The sequence below is a fragment of the Malaya genurostris genome, chromosome 3 (assembly GCF_030247185.1).
Source record: "Malaya genurostris strain Urasoe2022 chromosome 3, Malgen_1.1, whole genome shotgun sequence".
NCBI classification, from domain to species: Eukaryota; Metazoa; Arthropoda; class Insecta; order Diptera; family Culicidae; genus Malaya; species Malaya genurostris.
Window position 1 is genome coordinate 189,838,028 of NC_080572.1, and position 27,160 is coordinate 189,865,187.

The window sequence follows — 27,160 nt, forward strand, 5'->3', positions numbered from 1 at the left end:
TGCAGTTACACTTTCAATCAATTGACTAGCGATAAAAGATCTAACTTTAACCAAAGGTTTTATAGTACAGCACGAATTAAACGACTGAACACAAAAATCGCATTTATTTTGGATTTTATGTATTTTCCGTAATGGAAATACAGATTTATTCAACCAGCAAAAATAAAACTATGAACGCAAAAGCCGGAGTAAAAACAGTAAGAACAGTTTCTCAGAATATGCAGCAATTTCGTGCCGAAACTCCGCAGCCGGTTTAGAATCGTTTGCACTGATGATGTTTTGAAACGACATTTGCTCAACAGCCACTAAGCAAGGTTTTGGGACTGAAAATGCTTACCGGATTTCTGTACTCAAATTGAGTTTACCTTTGATATTATTTATGGCACTGTGATGAAGATGGGTACGCCGACCCTTCATCAACGTTATTTCACTTATTAGAATATCAAACTTCACAATACACAACGTACGCCTTTTCTTATGCACACTGCGAAGCTATTAACGAAATTGCATACAACTTTGCGTTTGGTATTGCCTGCAACATTGCATGGATATTTCTTTCAAGCCACTAGTCAACCTTTTTTTTCAACAGACAAAATATTATTACATTCATCTACAACATCTACAGTAAACATTCACATTAAACATGAACCTACGGTGTTAATCTCGAGCCTACACATCTAGCAAATATGATAAACATCAATCACTTTTCGTCTTCAATTTTAAGTTTGTTAACGTAGCCGCCATTGTCGGTCCTCTCGCCGTTCGCATGCTTCTTGGATAGCAATTCCTGCGCCTCAATCGACCACGGTTGCAATTCTCCCGAGGCGTACAGCCAGTAGATGACACATCCGACCAGGTAAACTCCTGCCGCTATATAAAACACCACCCGCCATTCATCGTCCGAGTGGTTCGTAGTGATGTGACCGGTTATGATCGGGCTCACAATGCCGGGAATGGTGGCAAACGTATTCGAAATACCCATCAACACACCGGCGCTCTTTGGTGACAGATCCAGATGATTGACGGCGAAACCAGACCAGGCGAAAGCACCCAATCCGACAGCGATTGTGATGCACGTTATCGTTGGACCTGGTTTTAGGATGAAAGCTCCGACAATCATGAATACCGTTTGGCCAAGGAAAGCACCGCAGTTGAAGTACCGGCGGACCTAAAGTCGAAAATTGAAAATGAAGCTTTCTGCATTGGCACAAGCAAAACGATCGGATGGAGAAAATTACCTGAGTTGTTGTTAGCCATCCTCTAAGCTGGCAAGTATCGGCCAAATATCCGGCAACAAATAAGAAAGTTCCCATTACTAGATAGGGAATAGCCGACACAAAGCCGGTTTTCTGAAGTTCAAAGTGCATGGTGTCTGCAGGTAAGAAAAGGAAACAGTTATCAAACGGTGCATTGGACAGTGTAACTTCAGGTTCATAACACGAAGACTCACCTTTCAAAAAGGTTGGCAGTTGTGTGAGTAGCGTATAGAAACCCCAGTTTTCGGAGAAATGGGACGCCACCAGGGCCCAAACGGCCAGTGATGTTGCGATTCCCTTCCAAGGATGCTTTACTTTGTCCGACGCTCCTTCCACCCTACCCAGACTGGTCAGTATGAACTCTTTTTCCTTGGGTGTAATCCATGGATCAACGTCCGGGGATGTTTTGATTATGAAGGTCCATATCAAAACCCAGATGCATCCAATCGCGCCGAAAATATAGAAAACGCTTTCCCAACCGAATTCTTTGGCAAAGACACCGCTCAAGGGCATCGAAACCACGGTTCCGGCGTAGTTCCCTGCGAACGCAATCGACGCCATTCGGGATCGTTCACTCGGCGGTGCCCATCTGGACCAAACGGCGTGGATACACGGGAATGTGACACCTTCGAAAACCCCTTCAATGATGCGAACTGCAATTAACATCCCGACCCCGAATTTCGCCGCCAGAGGTGTTAAAATCGTCAGCACCGCGGTCGCTCCGATTCCTACGCCAAAAACCTGTCAAGCATCAGAAGGAAATAGCATTAGATTTGGATCTATTTTTGCACATGTTGTTGACTCTAGGTAATTGAGTGCGACAATAATTAATAGTGTTAATGAAATCAATCGACCGAAAATATTTGTTCTCATCTCTCGCTACAGTGATTTCCATGCCATCAGTCGTGAACTTTTGAATGCTTCCTGTCAAAAAACCTTTTAGTGGCGGTAATTGAAATTTCTTACATAGTTTCCACCAAATCGGTTAGAGATGAACCCGCCGAGGAATGGTGTAAGTATGTAACCATAGAAGAATGAACTCAGCACATATCCCTGCATCTGGGAGCTCCAATCGAAATATTGTTCCTACAATTCGGAGAATCGATATCGTTAATTCGAAATAACAATTGAATTAGGCGATTCAAACGTTGAATTTGTCGCTGAATTCAACGGAACTTACCGTTCCAATTGTGCCATTCCCATAGTCGACTTCTCGTTTTTCTGTCATGGCCACGATGGCCACACTGAGATTCACTCGTAGTGCGTACACATTGAAAAAACCGAAGAAGGCCATGAACACCACGATGTACCGGCGGCGTTTCCAAAACATCCACAGAGGCGAGGAAATTCCATCGCTAAAATGAATGAGAAAGCGAGTGAGTATGAGTGTTTGTGTTAGCAAAACATTTTAAACATTTATATGATACAAATCTTAGAAAATATTCTTAATTTAGGTATTATGCAAAAGTACCGGTAAAATTTCCGAAAATTTTACCACAATAACCGTTTTGCCCCAATTTATTTCTTTTTCTTACTTTACTTAGAATACCGGCTGTGATTTAAAAAAAAATGAATGTGTCTAACCATCCTGATTGGCTGCAAATAACTCTATCCTGTTCTTATAATTTTCTTTGATATATTTTAACACCTGTTTTCATCCACCTATTGGTGTAATGATGTTTTCATTGATATTATTAAGTGATTCTTTGAATCTTGAATTAGAACAAAGGAAATTATTTGAGCCTAGCCAGTCTAAACTATAACAGCCTAGTTCTTGTTTTTTTATATTTTCGCTCTAAATAACAATTTTCAACGGAAGTCGGACCCAAACGAAAGACAACAATGAGGTCAATGAAACCGTGAAATCTTTCATTTGAGCCTAAGTTTATGAAAATCGACTCATCAGTCTCTGATAAAATGAAGAGAGTTCCGTTTATGAGTTTTTGACCACCGTTGCCGGTACTTCCGGAACCGGAAGCTGGATACCGGTATAGCTGATATCGGTTCGTTTGGTCAGCAACTAGCATAAGTAATGCTCGTATTTGTTTGACCAAAAACAGTACATTTTGCAGTACGCATTTTATCAAGCAATAATTATTAAAAAAACAAATAAAATATAATTATCAGATGACTTATTTTCATAATCTCAATAGTTTCATTTTATTTCTTTTTTTGCCGTTCTCATATAGAAAGGCTATACAATTACTGTGGGCGGAATGTCACACTCAGAGTGCCGAATGTCATATACCATTCGATTCAGCTCGACGAACTGAGCAAATGTATTTTGCTCATTTTGCTCGGAGATGACAGAATCGATTTTCACAATTTTAGATTCAAATAAAAGGTCTTAGTCCCATAGTCTGCAAGTGAATTTCATTTTGATTCGACTTCCGGTTCCGGAGTTATAGGGTAATACGTGAAAATGAAGTATAAAATATGCCTTCGATTTTCTCGGAAATCGTTTGACCGATTTTATATACCATTCGATTCAGTTCATCGAGATCACAAAATGTCTGTGATTTTCTCAGAGATGGCCTAACCGATTTTCACAAATTCAGATTCAAACTAAAGGTCTTATTGTCTCATAGACCGCTATTGAATTTTATATCGATCCGAACTCCGGTTCCGGAATTACAAGGTAATATGTGCAAATCAGTGAGAAAATGCACAATCAATTTTATCGGAAATTTCTTAACCGATTTTTACAAAACTAGATGCAAATAAAATGTCTTGAAATTCTTTTAAAAGTCCTCGGAAAGTTGATCCAGGTCCAACTTTCGGTTACGATGTTACAACGCGATAAGTGAAAAATTTTCAATTTCGCGAATATGATGTGATGGCGAAACGAGGTGCAAATTTTTATAAAACTGTCTGGTAAATTTAACTAGTTGACAGACCTTACTAACCTTCCGGTTCAGAAATTACAGGGCGATGAGTAACGAACTGTCATACAAAATGATGCAAACCCGGTACGCATCGGTACGTGCTGGTACGGAAAAAGAAAATACCACCGCCTAGCAGAATGAGTTCTGGATTGTAGGGATTGGTACTGGGAAGGCAAAGTATCGATACTTGTGGTATCTGGGTGCCGACATTTTGGGTATCGATACAAGGTATCAAAAGGCAATAAAGTATCGATACCTGTAAGTATCAATTGAGACTTGCGCAGCAATCATTTCAAAATAAAATTGTCGACTTGTAAAAATAGAATTGTAACAATCTCAATGTAATTATCAATCGAGGTGAAAAAAATTAGACGTACTGAATATCAAATGCAATAGTTTTCTGTTTTCAAGAAATATCTCAGATAAATCAAAGGTTATTACATCAAAACAACGTATTGAGTAAGTTACATCAGCTTGACTGAATACTTTGTATGATACTGATATGAATTTATGCATCTTTTCGTGTAATATTACAACCTTTAGAACGACACCAACACTTTTGTGATATTACATCAAAATTGTGCACATCACTACTCACTACTGATGTGCAGCGATTACGATATAATATCACAACAATCTTGGTGTCGTTCTTAAGGTTGTAATATTACACGAAACGATACATAATTTCAGATCAGAATCATATACAGTTAAGGTGGTGTAATGTACTCAATACGTTATTTCAATCAAATAACGTGTGATTTATCTGCAATATTTCTTGAAAACCGAACATTATTACATTTCAAAAATTATTACATTTCCTTTTTTTTTTGCTGTGCATAAATTTGTCACCAGTACACGATTCAACCAATATGATTTTTGATTTGCATATATTCAAGTAGTTGAAAAATATGTTGTTTTGAATGCTGTCAAATGCCGGAGACAGTTGAAAGCAAAACAAAAATCGCAATGCAAAATCAACAACTTTTTTAGTTGAAATCTGTTCGCGTCGCTTCAATGAATACAACATCGATGGTTAAAGCGTTTGGTGAAATTGTGTTTATTCGATTTGAGAAATTTAACAAGTGTTTGTCTAACAGCGGTGTTGTGATAAAGTTAACCTTGTTTAAGGCGAAAAAGATTTGGTGACAAATTAGAAAATGTTAATGAATTATCATCTCGTAATCTTTCATGTATGCGCAAAAATTTTATGCTTCAAATTCGATCATTGATTTACTTCCAGCAGACTGTTTTACTTCCAGCTGTTTGCAATAATACGCTTTTTGACATGAATTTAATTTATAAAAGTATGGACATATTCTGGAGTGTTCTAGTTCTAGATGCATAATTTATGTCAGTTTTAAAATTTGAATCTGCCGCCCGCCTGGGTTCGATTCCCAAACCCGCACATAGGGTCAGAAAGTTTTTCTGGCCCGAAGAGGCAAATGACATTAATGTTAAAGCCTCTATAATTTAAAATAAAAAAAAAATTAAATCTATAAATTATAACAAAATAAACTGGCAGCCCCAGCAGCGTTTTATCTGTGTTTCAAATATAGAAAAAATAGAACGGCAGTGTATACCAGTTTTAAATTTGACAGTAGAACTTGTCGAATAAATAAAACTAAAACGGATTGCTGGGGATACGTTTGTTTCAGTTTCATTTACATTATAGACCACCCATATGAATCTTGCAGCTTCTGAATTTGCTCTAACAGGAGCGAAGGGTTTCAAACACACAGAACGCGCTGCGATTGAATGGCGCGTTTGAATTGCCGTCGCAAAATTCCAATATCCAGCGGTTGATGCACCCAAGCTCATATAAATTGACTAAAATTATCAGTGCATAACTTTAGTTCAACCGTTTGAAGGCATCATCTTGATATTAATATTAATATTAATATTTTCGCTAATTTACTCGTTCCTCCGGGCACTTTTGCTGATTAAAAACGTTTTTCTACATCAATCATTTCCGATCGAGTCAGAAGTATTTTTTAGAATTTAGATCTTTACTGATCTCGACTTGAAATGATCATGATCATACAAAAATCAAAATCACTTAGAGATCAGATCAGTTTTGATTTCGTAATGATAATTTATTCCTTGGTTAAGATCACTTGAAATCAGCAGTGATCGGTGGTTTTCCCAGCCCTAATGATATTACATGTCAATATAAAATACTGTTTATATTTTAACAACGATATTTATTTCATGAATCTCAACATACCGCACTTATTTCAAATAGATCATGACGTATATTTTGATTATTTTCGCAAATCAATAACATTGTTCGAGTTGATTCAACTATTTGCAATGTCTAAAACAAATTAAACCGATTTATTTTTCAACTAACAGAATTTTGTTTCAATAACAACACTAGTTATTTCAACTGAAATATTTGTTGAAATTGAAAGGTATGTGTCCTCACTAATCGACAGCATTTTTTTTTTTCAAACAGTTAAATTAGTTGTTTCAACCATCGTTTCTGCTAATCGAAAAACAAAAATGACAGTTTAGTTAAAACAACAATCGATTAGTTATACCAAATTTTAACCAATCGAATTCAGAAAATCAACTAATATTCTGGTTGAAATGGGATCGCGGGTGGTTCCGTGCGTATATTCTTTGCCACATAAATTGTACTTCGCCTTTTGCGACTTTAGGTCCACGTCAAAAAATTTCCGCACGCCACTTTGTGTCGATTTCACATTTTACTTATTTTCTCAACAATTTTCATGTCATAACTTTTATGTCGATACACGAATACTACACTAAAAGCTAATTCCTATTGCTATTATTCCATCGCTATTAGGCGCACTGAAAAAGAGTGCAATGACTGTGGAAAATTTAAATGATTGAATCCTCTAAAAGTATGACCTTTATGTGCGTGTTTTGTTGTTGGTCTCATTGCACTCGCTCTCAGCGAACCTGTGTGACGAAGCGAGATTGTCGAGAACGAATTTCAACGACGGCTAGTCCACGCCGTACCAATCCTTGCGTGAGCTTGGCGCTACGCCAAAGCCGAAGAAATGGCGAATGACCTTAAGGCAGGGTTACCAGATATACGGATTTTTCAGTATTCTACTGATTTTCAGGAACGTTGGCAAAATCTACTGAATTTTATACGGATTTTACTGAAAATACTGATTTTATACAGATTTTTAAGAAAGTCGGGGTTTTCTTCCAATATGAGCAAGATAATTTTTCCTGCTTTATTATATGATGATAGAGGATCATGCTCAATTGATTCGACAATCCAACCATCTCTAGCCAACAAATTTCACTGGGTGAAATAATTGAAAACTTGCGCATGCAGAATTCAGTTGATCTATGAAACTGTTGAACTATCAGAACGCACCCAACATTTGTAGCATTCAGACATGGCAGATCTGCAGATTTGTCTGTAAATCTGCAGATATCGTATATTGTGCTGCAGACATTTTTCGCTGACTTTCGTCGAAATTTACAGACTTTTGAAATTGCCGCGCCTTTTTTTTTTGCTCGCCAAGTCAGTTTAGCGTATCATACTTTATAGAAAAATTGATGCCACATACACACACACACTTGTTGACTGCACTTGTTGACTGCAGATCAGGATTTACTGACTCTTGCAACCCTGTCTGAAGATATTTGAAATTTTTACCTGGCACCTCTGGTAGCATTATACAGTTTATACACCCATCTGGCACCGGTAAGTGAGCACCAGCCATTTGAAAGTATACCGATTACGTTGAGCACCTCGCGTTTCGAGCCCCAAACACTGCGATGTTTTGATACTTATCGCGACTCTCAAATTGTGAAAATTATCTCCACTTGTTGTCCCAAAACACTGTCTGCTGTATTTTAGGTAAATCGACAAGTTATTGTAAGAGAGTCGACCCACAATTCACTAATTTTCGTGCACTGAACAAGGTGAACGCAAATGTATTACTGTTTGTTTGTTTACGCTGCAATCAGCTGATTTTGAAGTTCCGATTTTGAGCTCATCAAGATGGCGTCGTGACAGGGGGCCGAGTTTATATGAATGTTGCTTGGGAAGTGAACGTCAACAAAAACGAAACATGGTTAGTGACGAATCGGAATATACAGATGATGAGAAATCAAGTGGTGAAGAAAAAAGGTATGCTGAATCTTTTAATTTCCTAAATACACCCACTCACAGTGCAACATATTTTACCAAAAAAATTGTTACTTTTTTCTAGGCGAAATTTGATTGAAAAGAAGAAACAGTCTCGTGACAAAGGAGCTCGAACCAAACAGCGACCGAATACGAAAACGAGGTAAGTTTGAATTTATGTTATATTCTTCTTATGCTTTCAACGCTTTTCATCCTTAAGTCATCGTTTTTTTTTTGTTACAAAAAAAAATTCTACCATTACGTGACTTTTACCAGCCAATTTCATATATCCGAAAATTATAGTAATTTGTAATTTTTGATTTGTAGGGTGCTACAAAAATTAAAAGCTGACTGGAGCATCGAATTTAAATGGGCAAGAAAATCGACATTAAGTGAGTTTAATAAATATGTTTACTTAGTTACATTATCAATATAAAGAGAAGATAATATAATTATTATACAATTTTTAACAGGTGAGTACCACTTTCATTGTACTTTTTGCTGCGAAGATCGGAAATGTGCAAAAGATGGTTTGCACGCGCTGAAGAAGCATGGAAGTACTTCGAAGCACGTCCAAGTTGCCAAATCAGTACAGTCGTCGAAGAAGAACTTATTCGACATTTGCAAGAACACGTCTGAAACGAAAACACGGGCACGAAAAGTTGAAGCTCTCTTGCGACACTTTTTCTAGTGAAAAATAAATTGCCAGTGGCGGTCAGCGACGATTTGGCAGAGCTTTTGCGAACTATCGACATTGACAAGTCAGTGCAAAGTCAAATTTCGTGTGGTCGTACTAAAAGTGCTGCCATTGTGAAGAATGTTATTGGGGCGTGCACGTTAGATCTGTTGATAAAAACATTTTCGAAACTCCTGAAGGAGAAGTTCGTGTCCAGTTTTTAGCATGTTTAAAAGTATGTATATTCTTAGGATTCATACATTTGTGAAATTTTTCATTTTTTTCAAAATCGATGAACCTGGTAGGTTGATAAAAACAGGTTTTTTCATTCAATAACAATATTCATAGATTTAATTAATAATAGACACCATAAAACACAAATGAATGGGGTTAGCTTTATATACATTTTCAATTTATAACTTTCAGGTTGACGATGGAACACACAAAGGTCTCCACGGAGAGGCCACAAAGTTCTTTGACGATCATAAGATTCCTTATGAACAACTTTTGGTAGGATTTGCAGCGGATGGCACTGCTGTGAATTTTGGCGAGCACAACTCTGTAGTTAGGCTTTTCCAAAAGAACATCCCCAATCTATTTGTTTTGAAGTGCGTTTGTCATTCTCTGGCGCTTGGTGTGTCACATGCAATCAAAGAAATTCCCGATGGAGTAGAAGAGTTTTTGAACAACGTCTATAGTTACTTTAAACATAGTCCGAATCGGCTGAAATCATTTCAGGAAATTCAAATGACGTTAGATCTACCGGATCACCAATCGCACGGATGTATCTGAAAGAAGCGTATGTGGATCGAACCGACATTGAAGAGCTGGACTTCTTTTTGAGCAAGGAAAACTAAGAAAATATGGAGCCGTTTCGAAACTTGGATTTAGGACCTTTCGTCACTGCAGAGTTGATGAAATTATCAACTACATCTGTCGCCGAAATCAACAGATTTCGCTCGAATTGTCGAAATTTCATGGTGGTGTTCTTGGATCAATTATATAAAAGAACTCCATTTAGAGAAATGAGCATCAAATTGATCAGACAACTGAGTTTTGTCGACCCGGTTAACTTGAATGATACGAAAAATGTTTATTTAGTGGCCAACTTTTTCAATAAGAGCACGGTAGCGGTTCATGACGAATTCAGAAAATTAAAAGACATGTTCATATATACTTATTTCTCATGTATATATACTTATTCCTCTTGGATTTTATTTAAATAAATAAATGAAAAAAACACAACCATTAACATTGTAGAAAGTCTCGAGTATAATCCGAGACTTACAGATCGGTGAAGAGTGCTATAAAAGTAAACATTTTATTCTTTGGATTAAACTCTATTATTGAGTAAAAAAATTGTTCAAAAGATGAAAAATCGCCCTGACATAAAGAACGCAACAGTTGATATTGAAAAAACATGTAATCAATGTAAAATAAGCTATACGGAATTATACTGATGTTTTGCCTCTACTGCCAACTCGATTCCTAGCAGAATACGGAAATTCAGCGCGCTCGATCGGGCATCGCTGCCTTAAGGTTAAAGCCTCTATAATTGAAACAAAAAAAATGTTCCGTCGTAATGGGAATTAACTTCAATCTGTTGCGATACTGTAAGTATCGAGACCTAAAGTATCGATACTAACAGTATCGCTCTAATGCGATATCGATACCAAAAATACCCGATTCTTGAACAAAAGTATCGATACCGCAATGTATCGACTCGGTATCGGACATCCCTACTGGATTGCCACATTTAAATCTATATTAACTTGACATAACTGTTTATAAATTTCAAAGATGATGGTAGTTTACATTCATTCAAGTTTGAAAGAAAAATTTTTGACAATCTTTTAGTGATGTTTACAAAAATATAAGTAACGTGAGAAAGGCAACATTACACCACTAGGTGCATTAAAAAAGCGATTTAAGCGTGGTTATAGGTTACTATTTGGAATAATTATACGAACAGAAAAAAAAATTTATCCATTACGCCAATTGTACGAAATATGATCTTCGAAATCGGCCCACAGTCCAATTTTAGTCTCAAACGAGCCTAAAAAATTTTTTAAATCGGTTCATCCACATACAAAAAAAATTGACCGGCAATGAGTTTTGACGTTTACGTCAATTATGGAATTATATCTCCCTAACCAGAATCTGGCGTCTGCCCACTACTCGAAGTGATCTTTGGTGGAGATGGAGCGGCTGAATATCGATGCCCTCCAGCTACGTCCCACCAAGAATTTCCGGACCAACCTGAACAACAAATTTGTCGCGAGAAGTGAAGACGAATTGATAAAAAAAACGAAGAAAGAACTCAAGAACATACCTACACGTGTAATTTCGTCCACCTTGGCGAATGTTCCGGTTAACTGCCGGAAGGTCGCTCGCAAGGGTGTAAAATTTTTCGGCAAATAAGCTTAAATTATTACTTTCCATGGGAAATTTATCAAAAGCAATGATCAGTCTTAGCTTCTTCTATCACCCCCCGCACAACCCTTTGAGAATATTTTAATTTAATTTAACGGAATTCAATGTTTGCAACTGTTGAGTTCTTTTTATCATAATTTATTTATCTACACCGGTACTAAAATTCTGAACCAGTATTCAGGAACTGAGGTCCCTGTCCACCATCTTCATTGGAATTAACAAGATCTTTTTTTTTGTCACTAACTTTTTCGTTCCCCTTTCCCTGTTTTTTCACCATCTCGATGGCAACTAATTAGATCTCTGTCATTTTCAAACATTTTGTTCCCACACCCCTTTTTTACCCCGTTTCCCACAATATTTACTTCTTTTTTTCATTCTCTTCCGTAACATCACCATCACCGGAAGACCGCTCCAGTTAATGACCAGCATGCGGGCCACCCGCCGGGCCTTCGTAGCCTGGGGGTGTTTCCCGCGGACCCTCACGGACCGAAGAATGCGGCCAACATAGAAAATTACCATCGCCATCTGGAATCATCTCATCCTAAATTCAATTCACCGGCCACTACCGATCGCCAGATACTATATTACATAATGATACTACTCTAGTTTTAAGTTAGACGATAATTAAGATTAGTAAATACCCTTGGCATCTTAGAGCTTAAGCAGTGTGCCTTAATATTATATTATATTATTGAATAAAAAAAAAATTCAGGAACTGAGACTGAACTCAAGAACAAAATTCGATATTTGGAATCCAGATCAAGTATTCTGCTCATGAATTAAATCATGAATAACACACATGAATGACATACACACATACATATTGTTATGTTATATGACACTCGGCCTCGTTTCAAAAGATTTGCAATAGAAAAGCAAAAAAACGATCCAATAACAGTACTATGAGGTCTGATTATCAGTATCACGAAGAAGCCTAAATAAATTATGTATGTAAATAAAATGATACCAAAGCAACACTGCTAATAAAACATCGGTTCAAATTTTTCAACAGATTCAATCGCTTGATAAGTCCCTTTTATCTTGCCACTGAAGCAATGAACTCAGCTGTCAAAGCAATGATCCATATCGACAGGTAGTAAAACTGTGACAGGAATCGGTGGTTCCGATATATGCCTTACAAAAACCGTTATCGCATTACCCGTGACAGGTAAACTTCTGCTTAACAAAGCCTTTGAAACTCTCACAGATTTATGGCATAAGAATGATTTGCCATTGATTGATTGAGTGAGTGCTGCTTTTGACTTCGAATCCCAAAATTATTTGGTCTAAGATAGCATTTTTTTCTTCGCAACAAAAATTGAGACGATATTTTTACACCCCTCAAAAAATAGGCTTTCACGTAAAATTTGCGATTATATATCTAATACAGAAGTATTGAGTACCATTAAAATGATTTCGTTAATGTTTGAATTACTGCATTTTCAATGTCATCGCAATCGGTCGCGTCTTGTACACAACCCAGTAAATATTTTTCAAGTTTTTGGTGGTTGTTTTGCAGTTTTAAAACATCCCCAAACTAGTCACGAAAAAAAAGTTTGAGAAATAGAAATACAAATAAGTTATAAGCGTTACATGCGTTACTTTTTAGTAAGTTACAGGCGTTACGAAGCGTTACATTTTTGATATTTTTGAAAGTTATAGACGTTACGAAGCGTTATATGCGATACTTTTTTGTAAGTTATAGGCGTTACGGAGCATTACGAAGTTTTACTTTTTTGTAAGTTAAAGACTTTACGAAGCGTTACATGCGTTTCTGATTTGTAAGTTAAAGGCGTTACGAAGCGTTACTTTTCATAAGCTAAAGGCTTTACAAAGCATTACTTTTTAGTAAGTTACAGGCGTTACGAAGAGTTACAAACGTTACAGTTTTGTAAGTTACAGGTGTTATGAAGCGTCACATTTTTTAAGTAACAGGCGTTACGAAGTGTTACTAACGTTACTGTTGCGTAAGTTATGAGCGTTACGGAGCGTTACGAAGTTTTACTTTTTTGTGAGTTAAAGACTTTACGAAGCATTATATGCGTTACTGATTTGTGAGTTGAAGGCGTTACGAAGCGTTACTTTTCATAAGCTTAAGGCTTTACGAAGCATTACTTTTTAGTAAATTACAGGCGTTACGAAGAGTTACAAACGTTACTATTTTGTAAGTTATAGGCGTTACGAAGCGTTACATGCGTTATTTTTTGTGAATCATAGGCGTTACGAAGCGTTACATACGTTACTTTTTCGTAAGTTATGAACATTACGAAGCGTTACATGCGTTACAAGTGTTACAATGCGTTACATTTTAGTACGTTTTAGGTGTTACGAAGCGTTACATTTTGAAAGTTACAAGCGTTACGAAACGAGACATGCGTTAGTTTATTATGAGTTGTAGGCGTTACTTTTTTGTAAATTACAGGTGTTACGAAGTGTTATATGCGTTACGTTTTTGTAGGTTAGATGCGTTTCGAAGCGTTACATGCGTTACATCATCAAGCGTTACGATGCGATACATGCGATACTTTTTAGTAAGTTTTAGGTGTTACAAAGCGTGACCTTTTTTAAGTTACAGGCGTTACGAAGCGTTACTTTTTGTGATTTACAGGCGTTACGAAACGTGTTTTATGCGTCACAATTTTTTAGATTCAAGGTGTCACGAAGCAATATAGCGTTTCTCTTTTGTAAGTTTTGTGTGTTAGGAAACGTTATATGTGTTACTTTTTGTAAGTTATAGCTGTTGAAACCCGTTATAAGAGATTTGGCATCCCAATTTTGACATATTAAAAAGTCTCTAATTTGCAAAATCTACTGGAAATGTCAATATAATGAAATGATTAGAAATGATCCAACAACGACATGGAATACACGGATCAAAATTAGCACGATGACATATCTGATCGAAACGAAAACTTGTATCTAATTTTGAAGAAAAATGAGCATAAATATTATTCAAGTAAATTGATTGTTCTATTATATACATGAGAGAATCATCTTTAACCCGTGTAGGAATTTTTAATCGAAAAGAGTACCTAAAATGGGTTTTTAATAATAAATAAAGATTTTTAGAGTGCTACAAACATTTCTAACACGGTTTTATGTTGTGTTGGACCAGATGAACAATCTCTACTACGTCACTTTGAATGTATATAAACACTGTTTCACTGTATAATCAACTCAATTTTGTATACCTACTCATCTTGACGATTGAGTTGACGTGCTTGCCAATAATGTGCAGTTGAGTACTAGAAAAAAATATTCACGACCAAAATCATCCATCTCACTACTGAAACGAGATGTAGTCATGTACAAATTAAGTCTTAAAGATAGATGCTACCTACATAGGTTTGTTACCGAGAGCCAATCTCATTCTCCTATAACGCAACAAAAGTAGTAAGAATCCCATTCACTGCGGTTCTGCTTGAGCAGAGTTGATCTGATATCCATATCATATTTACTGACAGCTTTTATTTATTTTCTTATCGATATCAATTTCGCACTGAATTGGCTATTGCTAAAGTGGATAACAGATTGGTGAGGAGGACAGGTAAAGAGTTTCTGGTAGAGAAGAACACTTCGGGATGGATTTTCCCTTTTTTCTGGTTCACGACATTAAGTTCAATTAAACAGGAAACAACTGCCGAAGAATATTTCCTGGTTCAAACATTTAAGAATATGAAAAAAAACACGAAATATATTGCTCCGCTAGGTTTATCCACTTGCCCCATCATAGTTTACCGCAGTGAGATATAGAGCTTTCTTATCAACCATTATTCGTTTCCGAGCGGCAATAAAGGACAATCTGTTAGCGGGTGGTAACATTTGATTGACCATTTTGGATTTTCACAGAATATAGCATACTGCGCGGGTTATAAAGCTATCAGTTGGAATTTACCGAGATAAAAGTCCGAATCCGAATTCCCATCTGATGGCAGAAGGTTGCGTACGAATTGGTTATTTGTTCATGCTCATATTGCTAAAGTTTATTTAAGGTTATTACGCTCACGATGGACGACTAATAAAGATATTGCCCATGTACACAGTTCATGATTGTGATAAGCGAACCGAAACCATAATTGTTTGTATTCAATTGTGTTGATGAATGAACTTAAATTTATGAATAACCCTGGCCATTAACTATGGTATTATTTTTGGAGGTTGGAGTTGTTTACGCGAACCCTTCGCGTACATAATTGTAAGATAAGAGCAGATACTGTTGATTGCTAGTTTTAACTGTCACTTAATCAATTGGATTCGTCAGACTCGAACCATATCAATTAAACGTCAATCTAGAAAACTGAGGTTATCTTAGCACACTTCAAAAATTTGCAGCTCATTGCTAACTACCAAAGTTGCATTTAACTGATTAACAAGGAGGTGTGGCACTTGTTAAGAGAGTGATAAAATATTCAATCTCATGTAGCATCCTGGAAGGTGAGGTATTTATCCTCTGGATTTTTACTACACTGAAATGAAAATATTATTTACATTCACTAGATTTGGCATATGAATCGTATATAGATTACAATTCAAAGAATTCATATGGACACTTATAATCCTCATAAAAATGTACGTATTATGTACAATTTATACAGAAAATCCAATAGAACTTATATCAATACAAAGTTTATATACATTGGAAGTGGCATATTGATCGTATGCAAACGATGCTCCATTAAATGCAACGATTGATAAAAACAAACATTTGAAATTCATTCAAAGCTTAGCCTAATTTTGTGCTTAAGGCACATAACCATTTCGAATTTTGTTTACGTTTCTTCTTAGACTTATCAGAGTTGTTTTCATTATGCAGTTCAATTTGGACTGTAATGCACTGATGAGTCTAAGACGAAACGTAAACAAAATTCAGTTGAAACTGCATATTGAACCAAATGGATACCTGAGCATAGTACTTCACGATCAACGTGCCACCTAAACAGACTTAGAACATGAAATGTTCATTAATTACCCTTCTCATGATAATCACAGTAGGAAGGGAATGAATGTTAGTTCAACAATTCTTCCTACTAACGACCGAGGAATTCTCTGTCTTACCACAAGTGTCACAGAAAAAGGCCAATGTTAGTAGGGTGAGAAAATTTTTTCATCACAAAATTGTTAATAAAAAATATTCACAATTTTCAAAAACCCCTACGTACTCTGTGGAGATAACTATCGAGAATATTCTGTAGAATTTTTGAATCGATTGGTCAAGATTTACTTGACTTATGTTTCCCAGCTCACAAAACGTGGTTCTGAAATAAACGCGTTTGAATTTTTCGGTGCTGTACGGTCGTATCTCATACTCGAAATTAGGACGTCTAGAAATTCTACCCGCTTTTCATCTTTTGGAATATTATTTTTAAGATCATCCCGATCAGATGTACATAACAAAATCATAACACAAATATATCAACAGTTGATATGTATGACAATTTGTGTTATTTTGAGATATTTAACAAATGAAAACAGTTGAAAGTTAATACTCATGATAACAATATAATAACAAAATCAGCTATGATGTTTTATCTTCATTTGCAAGACTCATGATGAAGTTCATTAATTGAAAAAATGAAACGTTCCAAAATCTGTAACGATTTGGTTCCCGCTAGAGTTTTTTTTGTTATGACTTTTGTTATTTTAACAGATTACCAGCCAAAAATTGTTACAAAATATTTCTGAAATAAATTACACCAATTGTTATAATTCTGTTATTACCATCTGATCGGGATACATGATATTTTGCAATGAAAAAAAAAATTCCGGATTTTTGAAAAGTCTACAGTGGTGTAACCTCTTAATTAACAAAATACCGCCTTGCGACGAAGTCTAATTCCGTGATATTTTTATTTTTCTTATGTTAAATTTCCATTTATAAATAATATGCATCCTGCCACGTTGAAATTCTCGATACAGTATTCAATCGAACCCAACCAGAAAAATACGGGTGAGTGATGTCAGAGATATAATTCGATGACGTGAATAGGAATATAACAGACATACTTATCCTCACTTCGCAAAAAATTTATTTAATTTGAGTGAACTCGGAACACCTAGTTATCCGAATAAAAATAAGCAAACATAATATGAATACATTCATGTCAAATCTTACTATATATTGTTTTTTTTTTGTATTTTCAAGGGTACCTTTTGGAAAGTGTCAAAACATATTTGGTAAATTGCTGTATCTGAATAATATAGCAATGTATAAGTCATACATTAAAAATAAGAGGATACAATCAAATTAAATTTCATAGAATCTACTCCATTTTGGCTGCTTGAATTAGGAAACTCAAAATTCATATGAATTTTATAAAAAACATTTTATGAGATTCATAATAACTGATCGGTTTCATCAACTCATAAAGTTGTAGTGTAGTTGGATTCTTACTACTCGTGTTGTCTGTGAGAGCTGCCATGTATCTGAGTATTAAAGAGTTTTTAAGTAATTGTCGATAACAACAAGTATCACACTCAGCATCCATATCTCTCTCTTATGAACCGAATGAGCAGTACATAGATCATGCCTAAGATTTTAATCTGTAACAAAGAATCAACAATTTCGCAATAGGTGAGCATTTTGGTTATAAATTGAATGGCTCAATTAACCGTCTTAAACAACATTCACAAATATGTATCCCTCATATTAGTCCATTAAAATACTCATGGTTTACCCACATAAACTAATACCCTAAACTAACTATACCGAATATCGTCAAACGTTCAAGAAAATGGTTTAAATTGTACGTAGGATAGTTTTCATACATACGGGTATAACGATCCATAGTGACTGTTTTACTATAGAACAAAACGTGTCGTAAGCCCACAGTACTCGATCACTGAAAATATTCCGTATTTTTATGCATCAGTTTTGCTGTATAAGCTTTGTGAGATGACTCGCTCACCTTACCTCGCACTGCTCGTTCATACCAAACATTTCAGAAAACTTCAACTTTTAGTTATGGTTGGATATATCATACTACTTTCGATCAATTGCTGAAAATATTTCCGATGGTATGGAGTAGAAATTATGTTGCTGCCTTAAATACAATAGGGAATATTCACGATTAAGTTCTACTCAATTTTGTACAGGATAAATTTTGAAAACAAAAACATTCGATGTGAGATATCCTCCTTGTGAGTGATGGTTGACTGGTTATTTGGATCGACATCTTGATGAACAAATAGTTTGTTATAAGGATGGTTCTCAGTTGGATAGTCATGCTGACGCTGAAGTCTACTGTCGTGAAATGGTACTAGAGCAGTCTCATTCACTTAGCGGATACTGTTCTGTGTTTCAAGCAGAAATCTACGCGGCAACTTGCTGTTTACTTCTTATGGGTACCCGTCCATTCTGGAAATGAATGGGAAATGAATAGGATTATGAGTTGGCTAGCGCTGGTACTACGAATGATCTCGTTGGTCCTGAACCAGCTTTACCACTTTCAACTATAAGGATAAAGCACAAGATTCGTTCTTGGGCTGCATCCAAACGTGCCAGCTACAGGCATAGCTTGCAAAATTACGCTTCGACAAAAACATTATTATCAGATTTGAATCTACAAATGTCAAAATGTCTACTGCATTTTTCCAAGCATCCTTGCAGTATTCTGGTCAGAGTTCTGACTAGACATTGCAAACTCAACTATCAAATGAATACTATTAAGCGTGCGGAGTATTATTCGTGTGATTTGTGTGCATGCGACTACGGTACTTCATATCATCTGATATGTAACTGTCCCGCATTGAAGCAATCACGTATCCGGGTTTTTGGTTCTCCATACAAGGTTGAGTCGGTGCATGCGAAGCTACAATTAAGGGATATTCTATCGTTCCACACCCAATGTGGCAAGGAGCTATAGTCAGAGGGGCTCATCGTTCTTCCTGAAGTGTATGAATCCTTTCTGTATTCACCTTAATAGGTTTTAGCATATTGCTTGGCATCCCTTATGGGGTGTCAACTTTACTGCTGCTCATACATACAGCGAATCGTTCTGCATTCTTCCGGGAATTCAGAATGGTTTCGCTTCAGCAAAATCTCTAAATCCTGTCGGGGGTTGGAGGTTTCATTAACTGTGCATTTTGGCACATGCAGATCGTTCAGCATCCTTTCTGGGGTGGAGAACGATTTGTTTCTTTATGTTTTGTGCTGTTTTCCCTCTTGCCTACTTCACAATTTCCTTCCATGTTCCTTTTATCCTTCCCATCCCATCAGGAAAATGATGAGTAGCCACAGCAAGGCACAAATCTCAATATAACTGGGGTATCACGATTAAGTTCTACCCATTCTGGTACAGGATAAATTAGTAATATAAGTCGTATTCACGACAAAAGTTTTCATATTTTGGTTCTGACGTGAAGCCGTTATATGCGTTGGTTTATCCCACGAAAAACAGATTTGAAATTTTGAAATGATTTGAATTGCGAAAGTAAATATTTGCCAAAAGTTGTACCCCATACACATAAAAAACTATTGTCGGTATCATAATTTAAAAAATATGAAAATCATGTCTTTTCATTAGATCATGCTTATTTTTCATTTTTTTCACAAGAAAAATTATATATGTGATGAAATTTTTAATAACATATTGCTCATAAAATATTGCTCGATCATAAAATTGCGATATCACAGTTTTTGATTTTTGCGATAGTTGATTTAACTAATTTCTTTTTGATTCAACCAATATGGTTTTTGATTTGCATATATTCAAGTAGTTGAAAAATATGTTGTTTTGAATGCTGTCAAATGCCGGAGACAGTTAAAAGCAAAACAACCAGAATATTAGTTGATTTTCTGAATTCGATTGGTTGAAATTTGGTACAACTAATCGATTGTTGTTTTAACTAAACTCTCATTTTTGATTTTGGATTAGCAGAAACGATGGTTGAAACAACTAATTTAACTGTTTGAAAAAAAAATGCTGTCAATTAGTGAGGACACGTACCTTTCAATTTCAACAAATATTTTAGTTGAAATAACTGGAGTTGTTTTTGAAACAAAATTCTGTTAGTTGAAAAATAAATCGGTTTTATTTGTTTTAGACATTGCAAATAGTTGAATCAACTCGAACAATGTTATTGATTTGCGAAAATAATCAAAATATACTTACTGATACACGTCATGATCTATTTGAAATAAGTTCGATATGTAGAGATTCATGAAATAAATATCGTTGTTAAAATATAAACAGTATTTTATGTTGACATGTAATATCATTAGGGCTGGGAAAACCACCGATCAATGCTGATTTTAGGTGATCTTAACCAAGGAATAAATTATCATTACGAAATCAGAACTGATCTGATCTCTAAGAGATTTTGATTTTCGTATGATCAAGTCGAGATCAGTAAAGATCTAAATTTTAAAAAAATACTTCTGATTTGATCGGAAATGATTGATGTAGAAAAACGTTTTTAATCAGCAAAAGGGCCCAAAAAAGGGGGAGTATTGAAAGATGATGCCTTCAAACGGTTGAACTAAAGTTATGCACTGATAATTTTAGTCAATTTATATGAGCTTGGGTGCATCAACCGCTGGGATTTGGAATTTTGCGACGGCCATTCAAACGCGCCATCCAATCGCAGCGCGTTCTGTGTGTTCTTAACCCTGCGCTCCTGTTACTTTTATAAATTAAATTCATGTCAAAGAGTGTTTTATTGCGAATGCATGAACATCATCATCGGTATCAAACAGCTGGAAGTAAAACAGTCGGCTGGAAGTAAATCAATGATCGAATTTGAAACATAAAATTTTTGCGCATACCTGAAAAGGGGCTGGGGTCCACTAGGAGATTGATAGTACCTATTAGCTCTCTCCGGACAGTGCCAGCCTAGATGCCGTGTGGAATCCGGTGGAAAAAAATGAACCAAGAATAGATCCACTGGGTTTCTGCTTCCATGTCGTAAAAGGCGACAATTGCAGGAGTTTCTTTTTCTTTTCAGTTATCAGATATTTTCAATATTTCACTTCTGATGACTCTATTTTACTAAATTATCTCTTCATTCAACCTATCAATTTCCGTCTAGCTACGGAGAAAAGTTTTATTTAGAATGTTTTCTTTTTCCATGTTATTGATTGTCTTTCAGGATTATAAATTGAATGATAAAAATCAACTATTGCACAAATCCGTTGATATTACAAAGTTAATAACAGAGATAACATATATCGGTATATTGAATACATAGTAAAAACGTGATTAATCCACCTAGCAGTGAGATGATACCTTTTTTTTTTTATCAATACGCATGTGTTTTTGCATGGATATTCTTAGGTGTTTTAGTTCTCATGACATTATTTTAATTATCGTCGTTTTAAAAGGCAAATTGAGATTTTGATCACTCATTACCCTGTAATGCCGAAACTGCAAAACATATCGAATTTCAATCTTAGCGTGTGACAATCGATTGAACATTCCATGAGATGTCGAAGTAAGTTCCACTTTAGAGTTTTTCGTCATTATTTATGGTACTTCCAGAGCCGGTATTCAGGAATTAGCATAGCCCAAAATGATTCGAATGGCCATAAATTATTACGCCAAACAATTTACATGAAATTTATAAACTCATCATCTGTAATTCCAGAATCGGATAAAAGTCACCAATTTTGTTTGGGACCTTAAGCCCTGTAATATTTGTTTTTGAAGTTCGATTTGGTCTTTTTTGAGAAAATGATTGAGCTTTGAGAATCGATTCGATACTGGAACCGGAATTCTAAAATCGGTGTAGCCGAAATCAGTTAAATTCACCTGAGGAGTGTGTAGACATCTTTGAGAAATTGTAGTGCGAACTAAAATTTGGGGGTACATTCCGAATCCAAAAACGAATACCGCTCAAACTGAAATAAATTTATTTGGTAATCGACTATCCAAATCTGCAAACCCGATAAACCTGATTAATTTATGTGAAATGGACATTTTTATACTAATCACCCTGCATTTTCTAAACCAGAAGTCGGATCTGACTAAAAAGTAAGAGGTTTTATAGGATTTTAAGACCTCTCATTTGAATCATAGATTATTCTTAGATTTCATTTGAATCTTAGATCGGTTCAGCCATCTACGAGAAAAATTAATTGCATTATTTTAATTTCGTTTCACATATTATCCTGTGGTTCCGCAATCAGAAGTCGGATCCAAACGTAATTCAGGAACCTTGTTTGGGAGTATACGACTTTTCATATGAATCTGAGTTTGTAGAAAACGGTTTAACCATCTCCGAGAAAATTGAGTGAAATTATTTGTCACACACGCATTTGCTGATCTCGACGAACTGAGTCGTATGGTATATGGAAGTCATGTTCTTCCAGCATTTATTGCTGTAAATAGTTTGAATCAATATAATTATGGAATTACTTCCAACTCGATAATGCTGGTATCATCTGGTTTACATATGCCATATTCGAAAGATTATGTTGCCAAAAATGAATCGTGCTAAAATTGGTCCGAGGCAAATTGTCATGAAAAAGGATGCTCTACACAGTCTTTTTGGTACTTAGAAACAATTATATGTAACAGTATAAAAAATCGTGTTTCATGTTGCTCCCAAGCATTGCTTTTTCATATAGCGCTCCAAATTCCTTCTACTGGAATGAGGCTTACACAAAAATATCGATATCTCCGTTAAAAATGGACGGATTTTAACAATCTATGGCTTGTTGGATAGGTATTACAGAGCGAAATCTAAGTCTGGAAACATATTCTGTTTTCAAGGTCAATTGTGACAGATACTGTCAAAAATCTGAAAATTTTGACATAAAACTCCGTATAACTCAAAAAGTAAACATCCTATCTCAAAACCATTCAATAGCGTTTTGGGTGACGGGGAGACCTTTCATTTGCGACTAGTTTGATCAAAATCGGTCCAGCCATCTCTGAGATCTCGACCTCTTAGTTGACAACACACATACAGACACACACACATACACACACACACAAACAGACATTTGCTCAGTTCGTCGAGCTGAATCGATTGGTATATGACATTAGGCCCTCCGGGCCTCGGAAAATTTTTCGAAAGTTTGAGCGAATTCTATACCTATTTTTTATATATATAAAAAAAAGGTAAAAAAACACTTGATATTAATATTTCAAACAATAAATTACTATTTTTCTCGGTAGCCGGCTGCCCAGATCAACCAATATAACCATTTAATAATTTTAATAAATAATTAAAATAATAAAGCGGAAATAATACAGAATCGAGACGCGCGTGAAATCTGTTGACCTTTATTTGATGATTTAAAATGATTTTTTTTATAACTGTTTAGGATATGTCAATGCAATGAATCAACTATTTTATCTAAATCCTATTCACTCGTTTATTTTGTATCACGTAATTTCATTTATAAAAAAATAGGGAAGTTTTTATTCTTTACCCGATAGTATTGCAATTTTTTCTTTAGTTTCCTCGAAAAAAAGCTGTGAATCAAGACTTCCCGGGACTTCAATATAGGATATTGTTGAAACGTTCACTCGGGAAGTCAGTGAGTTTAGTGGTGCATCCGAGCATCTTGAAACCGGAACATATTAAGTCGCGCGCGAAACCAATACTGAATTTTTTACTAACAAATATCCTTCTCCCGTGACACTTGTGGAGTGCGCAGTAGTATATACGGCATCTAGTAACAACAAGTGTTGGACTAACATCCCTTCCCATTCCTTAGACGATCTACGTTCGGGCCTGGCCGGCGCCGGTACTGATCGATTAATTTTGGGATTACCAGAAGATGTACATTGAAGGATGATTTACCAGTCCCAGGTCGGATCATCTAGAAACTCCCTGTACAATTTCAGCTAATCCCGATCAGTAACGGAGTAGCAACCAGGGGTGGTCGCTCAAGCTCAAGCTCAAGCTAAAATTTTTGCGCATATCTGAAAGATTACGAGATGATCATTCATTAACATTTTCTAATTTGTCACCAAATCTTTTTCGTCTTAAACAAGATTAACTTTATCACAACACCGCTGTTAGATAAACACTTGTTATCATAAATTTCTCAAATCGAATGAACACAATTTCACCAAACGCTTTAACCGTCGACGTTGTTTTCATTGACATTTTGAAGCGACGCGAACAGATTTCAACTAAAAAAGTTGTTGATTTCGCATTGCGATTATTGTTTTGCTTTCAACTGTCTCCGGCATTTGACAGCATTCAAAACAACATATTTTTCAACTACTTGAATATATGCAAATCAAAAACCATATTGGTTGAATCAAAAAGAAATTAGTTAAATCAACTATCGCAAAAATCAAAAACTGTGATATCGCAATTTTATGATCGAAGGGTTCTCCGTGTAAGAGCATATTCCTGCCAAGTGGACTATTTTTCAAAGGGTTTATAAAGTAAAGTGAAGAATCAGCATAAATCTGCGTAATATCTTTTTCGAACTGATTCCAAATTCAAAAAAAAATTTGAAACCATATCGCAATGGCTAATCTGTCATTTTGAATGCAATAAGTAAGAATATCTTAGATTTTAAGTGCGAGCTTGAGATTTTTTTTATTTAAAACTTCATGCGCTTTTATTTTTATCGCGAATATGTAGATAAAAATAAGAATTATTTTGAATCACCTTGTAATAAATGTAGTTTTTGCATAATTCTTCATGTCTTATTTTTTTTAATTTATCGTCATTTTTGTATAAATCTGTTTCGTTGCGTCAAAAATTGTGCATACGTTCTAAAAATGAATCAGAGGAGTCCTTCATATTTCCACGTTTTAGTATTTCGAAGTTTATTTCATGTCACTAAGTGCTACGATAGAGAACATCAAAATGACGATCATGAGATTTTCCTGAATATACATTACACTTAACCAAAAAAGTAATAGCCAAATAGCCCACAACAAATGTGTTATAAATGTACTCTAGAACCATCAAATTTGATCTGAGTGAAACTGTCGTCCACTGTTTTTCAGATCAGTTTTCACGTTTGAGTTCTGGTTTACACAAACCGAATATTTCAAAAGTGTTTTTGGATAATTTCGTAGCTTAAGAATTTAATGAAAATGTGCAGAACCAAATTTTGATTTGTTTCCAGTGGGAATCAAGAATTTTATGCAATTACACGAGTAACAGTTTAAACGCGGTAATGGTTGTGAATGCTGTGATAAAAATGTGTTTCCGCCAGCTTTATATGCTTTGTGCATTTAACCAAAGCTTCCATTTCAACATTTGATCTTTAGATGTGAAAATTAAATGCACCAAAGTTTTGCTCGCCTATCGCAAAAATCCAAACTTTTCTCACACTAAGTTGGCGAAATTGTTGAATGCGGCTAAATCCACTGTTTCCACTAGTTTATATCGAAAGCATTACAATTCTACTCAAGCAACCGAACGTGTCACGGAATCTGACAAAACAAAACATTTTTTTTGTCTATTTTAAATGTGTAAATTTTCTCGTTGCCTAAAGGCGAGAGGAAAATACTTTACATATTTTACTCGAATCAACGAACCAAAAATGCAACAGTAACTGGAGGAAATGTTCTATAAAATTTAACTATTTTGCTTAATTTATTTGAATCAAGCTGGCGTAACTTGCTTTTTTTCATTTTCGTTTCCAGTACCATCCGATAGGGACAAACCTCTAATAAAAAAAATAAATTCTCTACATTATCAATGAGGCTTATTTAAAGCACGTCGGTACGCCATCATTATCGTGCAATTCGGTTTATGAGACATTACACAGTAACTACCAAGTAACAAACAACAATCATGACAACAATTTGTGGCGCAGTTATTACCTCAATTTGCTACTCTCCACAACATCCATACTGTTTTGCTTATGATGCGTCGATTGTTTTGCTTGAAATTCTGTAGCAGATCATACAAAAAACAACAGGTGAATGCAGTCCGCTTTGCTGCTGCCCGGAATTCGCGGAAAACTCACTTTCCGACAGACTTGTTGCCTTCGGTTGCCGACGGAAGAAATTCCTAGCAGCACCAGTTGACACAGTCGTATCGACAGACCAGCCTAGCATTCGATAATTGGCATCGTAGTGCTACGTCTCATTGTTAGTGGAATTTCACACGCCCTGGAGCACTTGTTCAAACCGCACGCCAGTGAACGAACAGAAGGTCGGCCGGAGAACTCGATCACAAATTCGGGGTGCTGTTTTTTGATCGTCACGTGTAACAATTCACTTCGCGGGCACAATTATGAAAAAAAAAGAAGGCTGCACTTTTTCTTGCTCTCGTTGATGGATTTCAAGTGTCTTGAAAAAAAAATACTCAAAATCACGCAATCCAACGCCGGAGCTCTTATTCAACCGCCGAATGTGATTCGCTACTTGATTTATACCGAGTCTCGAGAAAAAAAACTAACCAATTATTATCTATTATTATTACTGCCGTTGCAAGAAATTAGTTGACCATTAGGTTCTAGGTAGTAGTCAACCACCAAATTTCTTCACTTTCTCACTCGTTTCCCGGCAGCCAAGTAACTCACGAGAACCGAACCGATTGTGCTGAGTGCGAGCAGCCGACTGAAGTTGGGCTGTTTGGCCGCGTCTAATATTAGCCCACCGGCGCTAGAAGTAACACACGGACAGCCACAGAAGGTCCTAGCTGACTGACTGACTGACTGACGGCAGTGGTTCTGCCAAATGTATTTATCACGAAACCAGCCGGCCGTGCTTCGATAATCGATTCGTCAAACAGTGCATCTTCACACGCTGCGATCAACATAACCGCCGAATTTGCGCACATGAACCGGGCGGCGTCAGGTGAGTTGTCGTGTTAATTTCGTACAGAAAATCTAAGTTAGGAATATCGATTGGTAAAACTAATAATTTTCCTT

General features: G+C 35.9%; 1 protein-coding gene across 1 annotated transcript; it reads right to left on the reverse strand.

Annotated features, from left to right (window-relative positions):
* Window positions 1-609: 609 nt before the first annotated feature.
* LOC131436816 (sialin) lies at window positions 610-26,935 on the reverse strand. Its single transcript, XM_058605744.1, has 6 exons — window positions 26,106-26,935; window positions 2,437-2,611; window positions 2,223-2,342; window positions 1,451-1,997; window positions 1,239-1,372; window positions 610-1,168 (listed from the first exon to the last, which is right to left on the reverse strand). Exons 1-6 carry the CDS (start codon window positions 26,132-26,134, stop codon window positions 701-703), a joined length of 1,473 nt encoding a protein of 490 aa, XP_058461727.1. The 5' UTR covers window positions 26,135-26,935; the 3' UTR covers window positions 610-700.
* Window positions 26,936-27,160: the final 225 nt, after the last annotated feature.

What these genes read in the sequence shown, in the direction of transcription:
- LOC131436816 (XM_058605744.1), bottom strand. Translation starts at nt 26,134, where the DNA reads ATGGATGTTGTGGAGAGTAGCAAATTGAG. An exon ending in GGAATGGCACAATTGGAACG is followed by an intron (nt 2,343 to 2,436) that starts GTAAGTTCCGTT and finishes TCCGAATTGTAG; the next exon opens with GAACAATATTTCGATTGGAG. An exon ending in ACTGCCAACCTTTTTGAAAG is followed by an intron (nt 1,373 to 1,450) that starts GTGAGTCTTCGT and finishes TCTTACCTGCAG; the next exon opens with ACACCATGCACTTTGAACTT.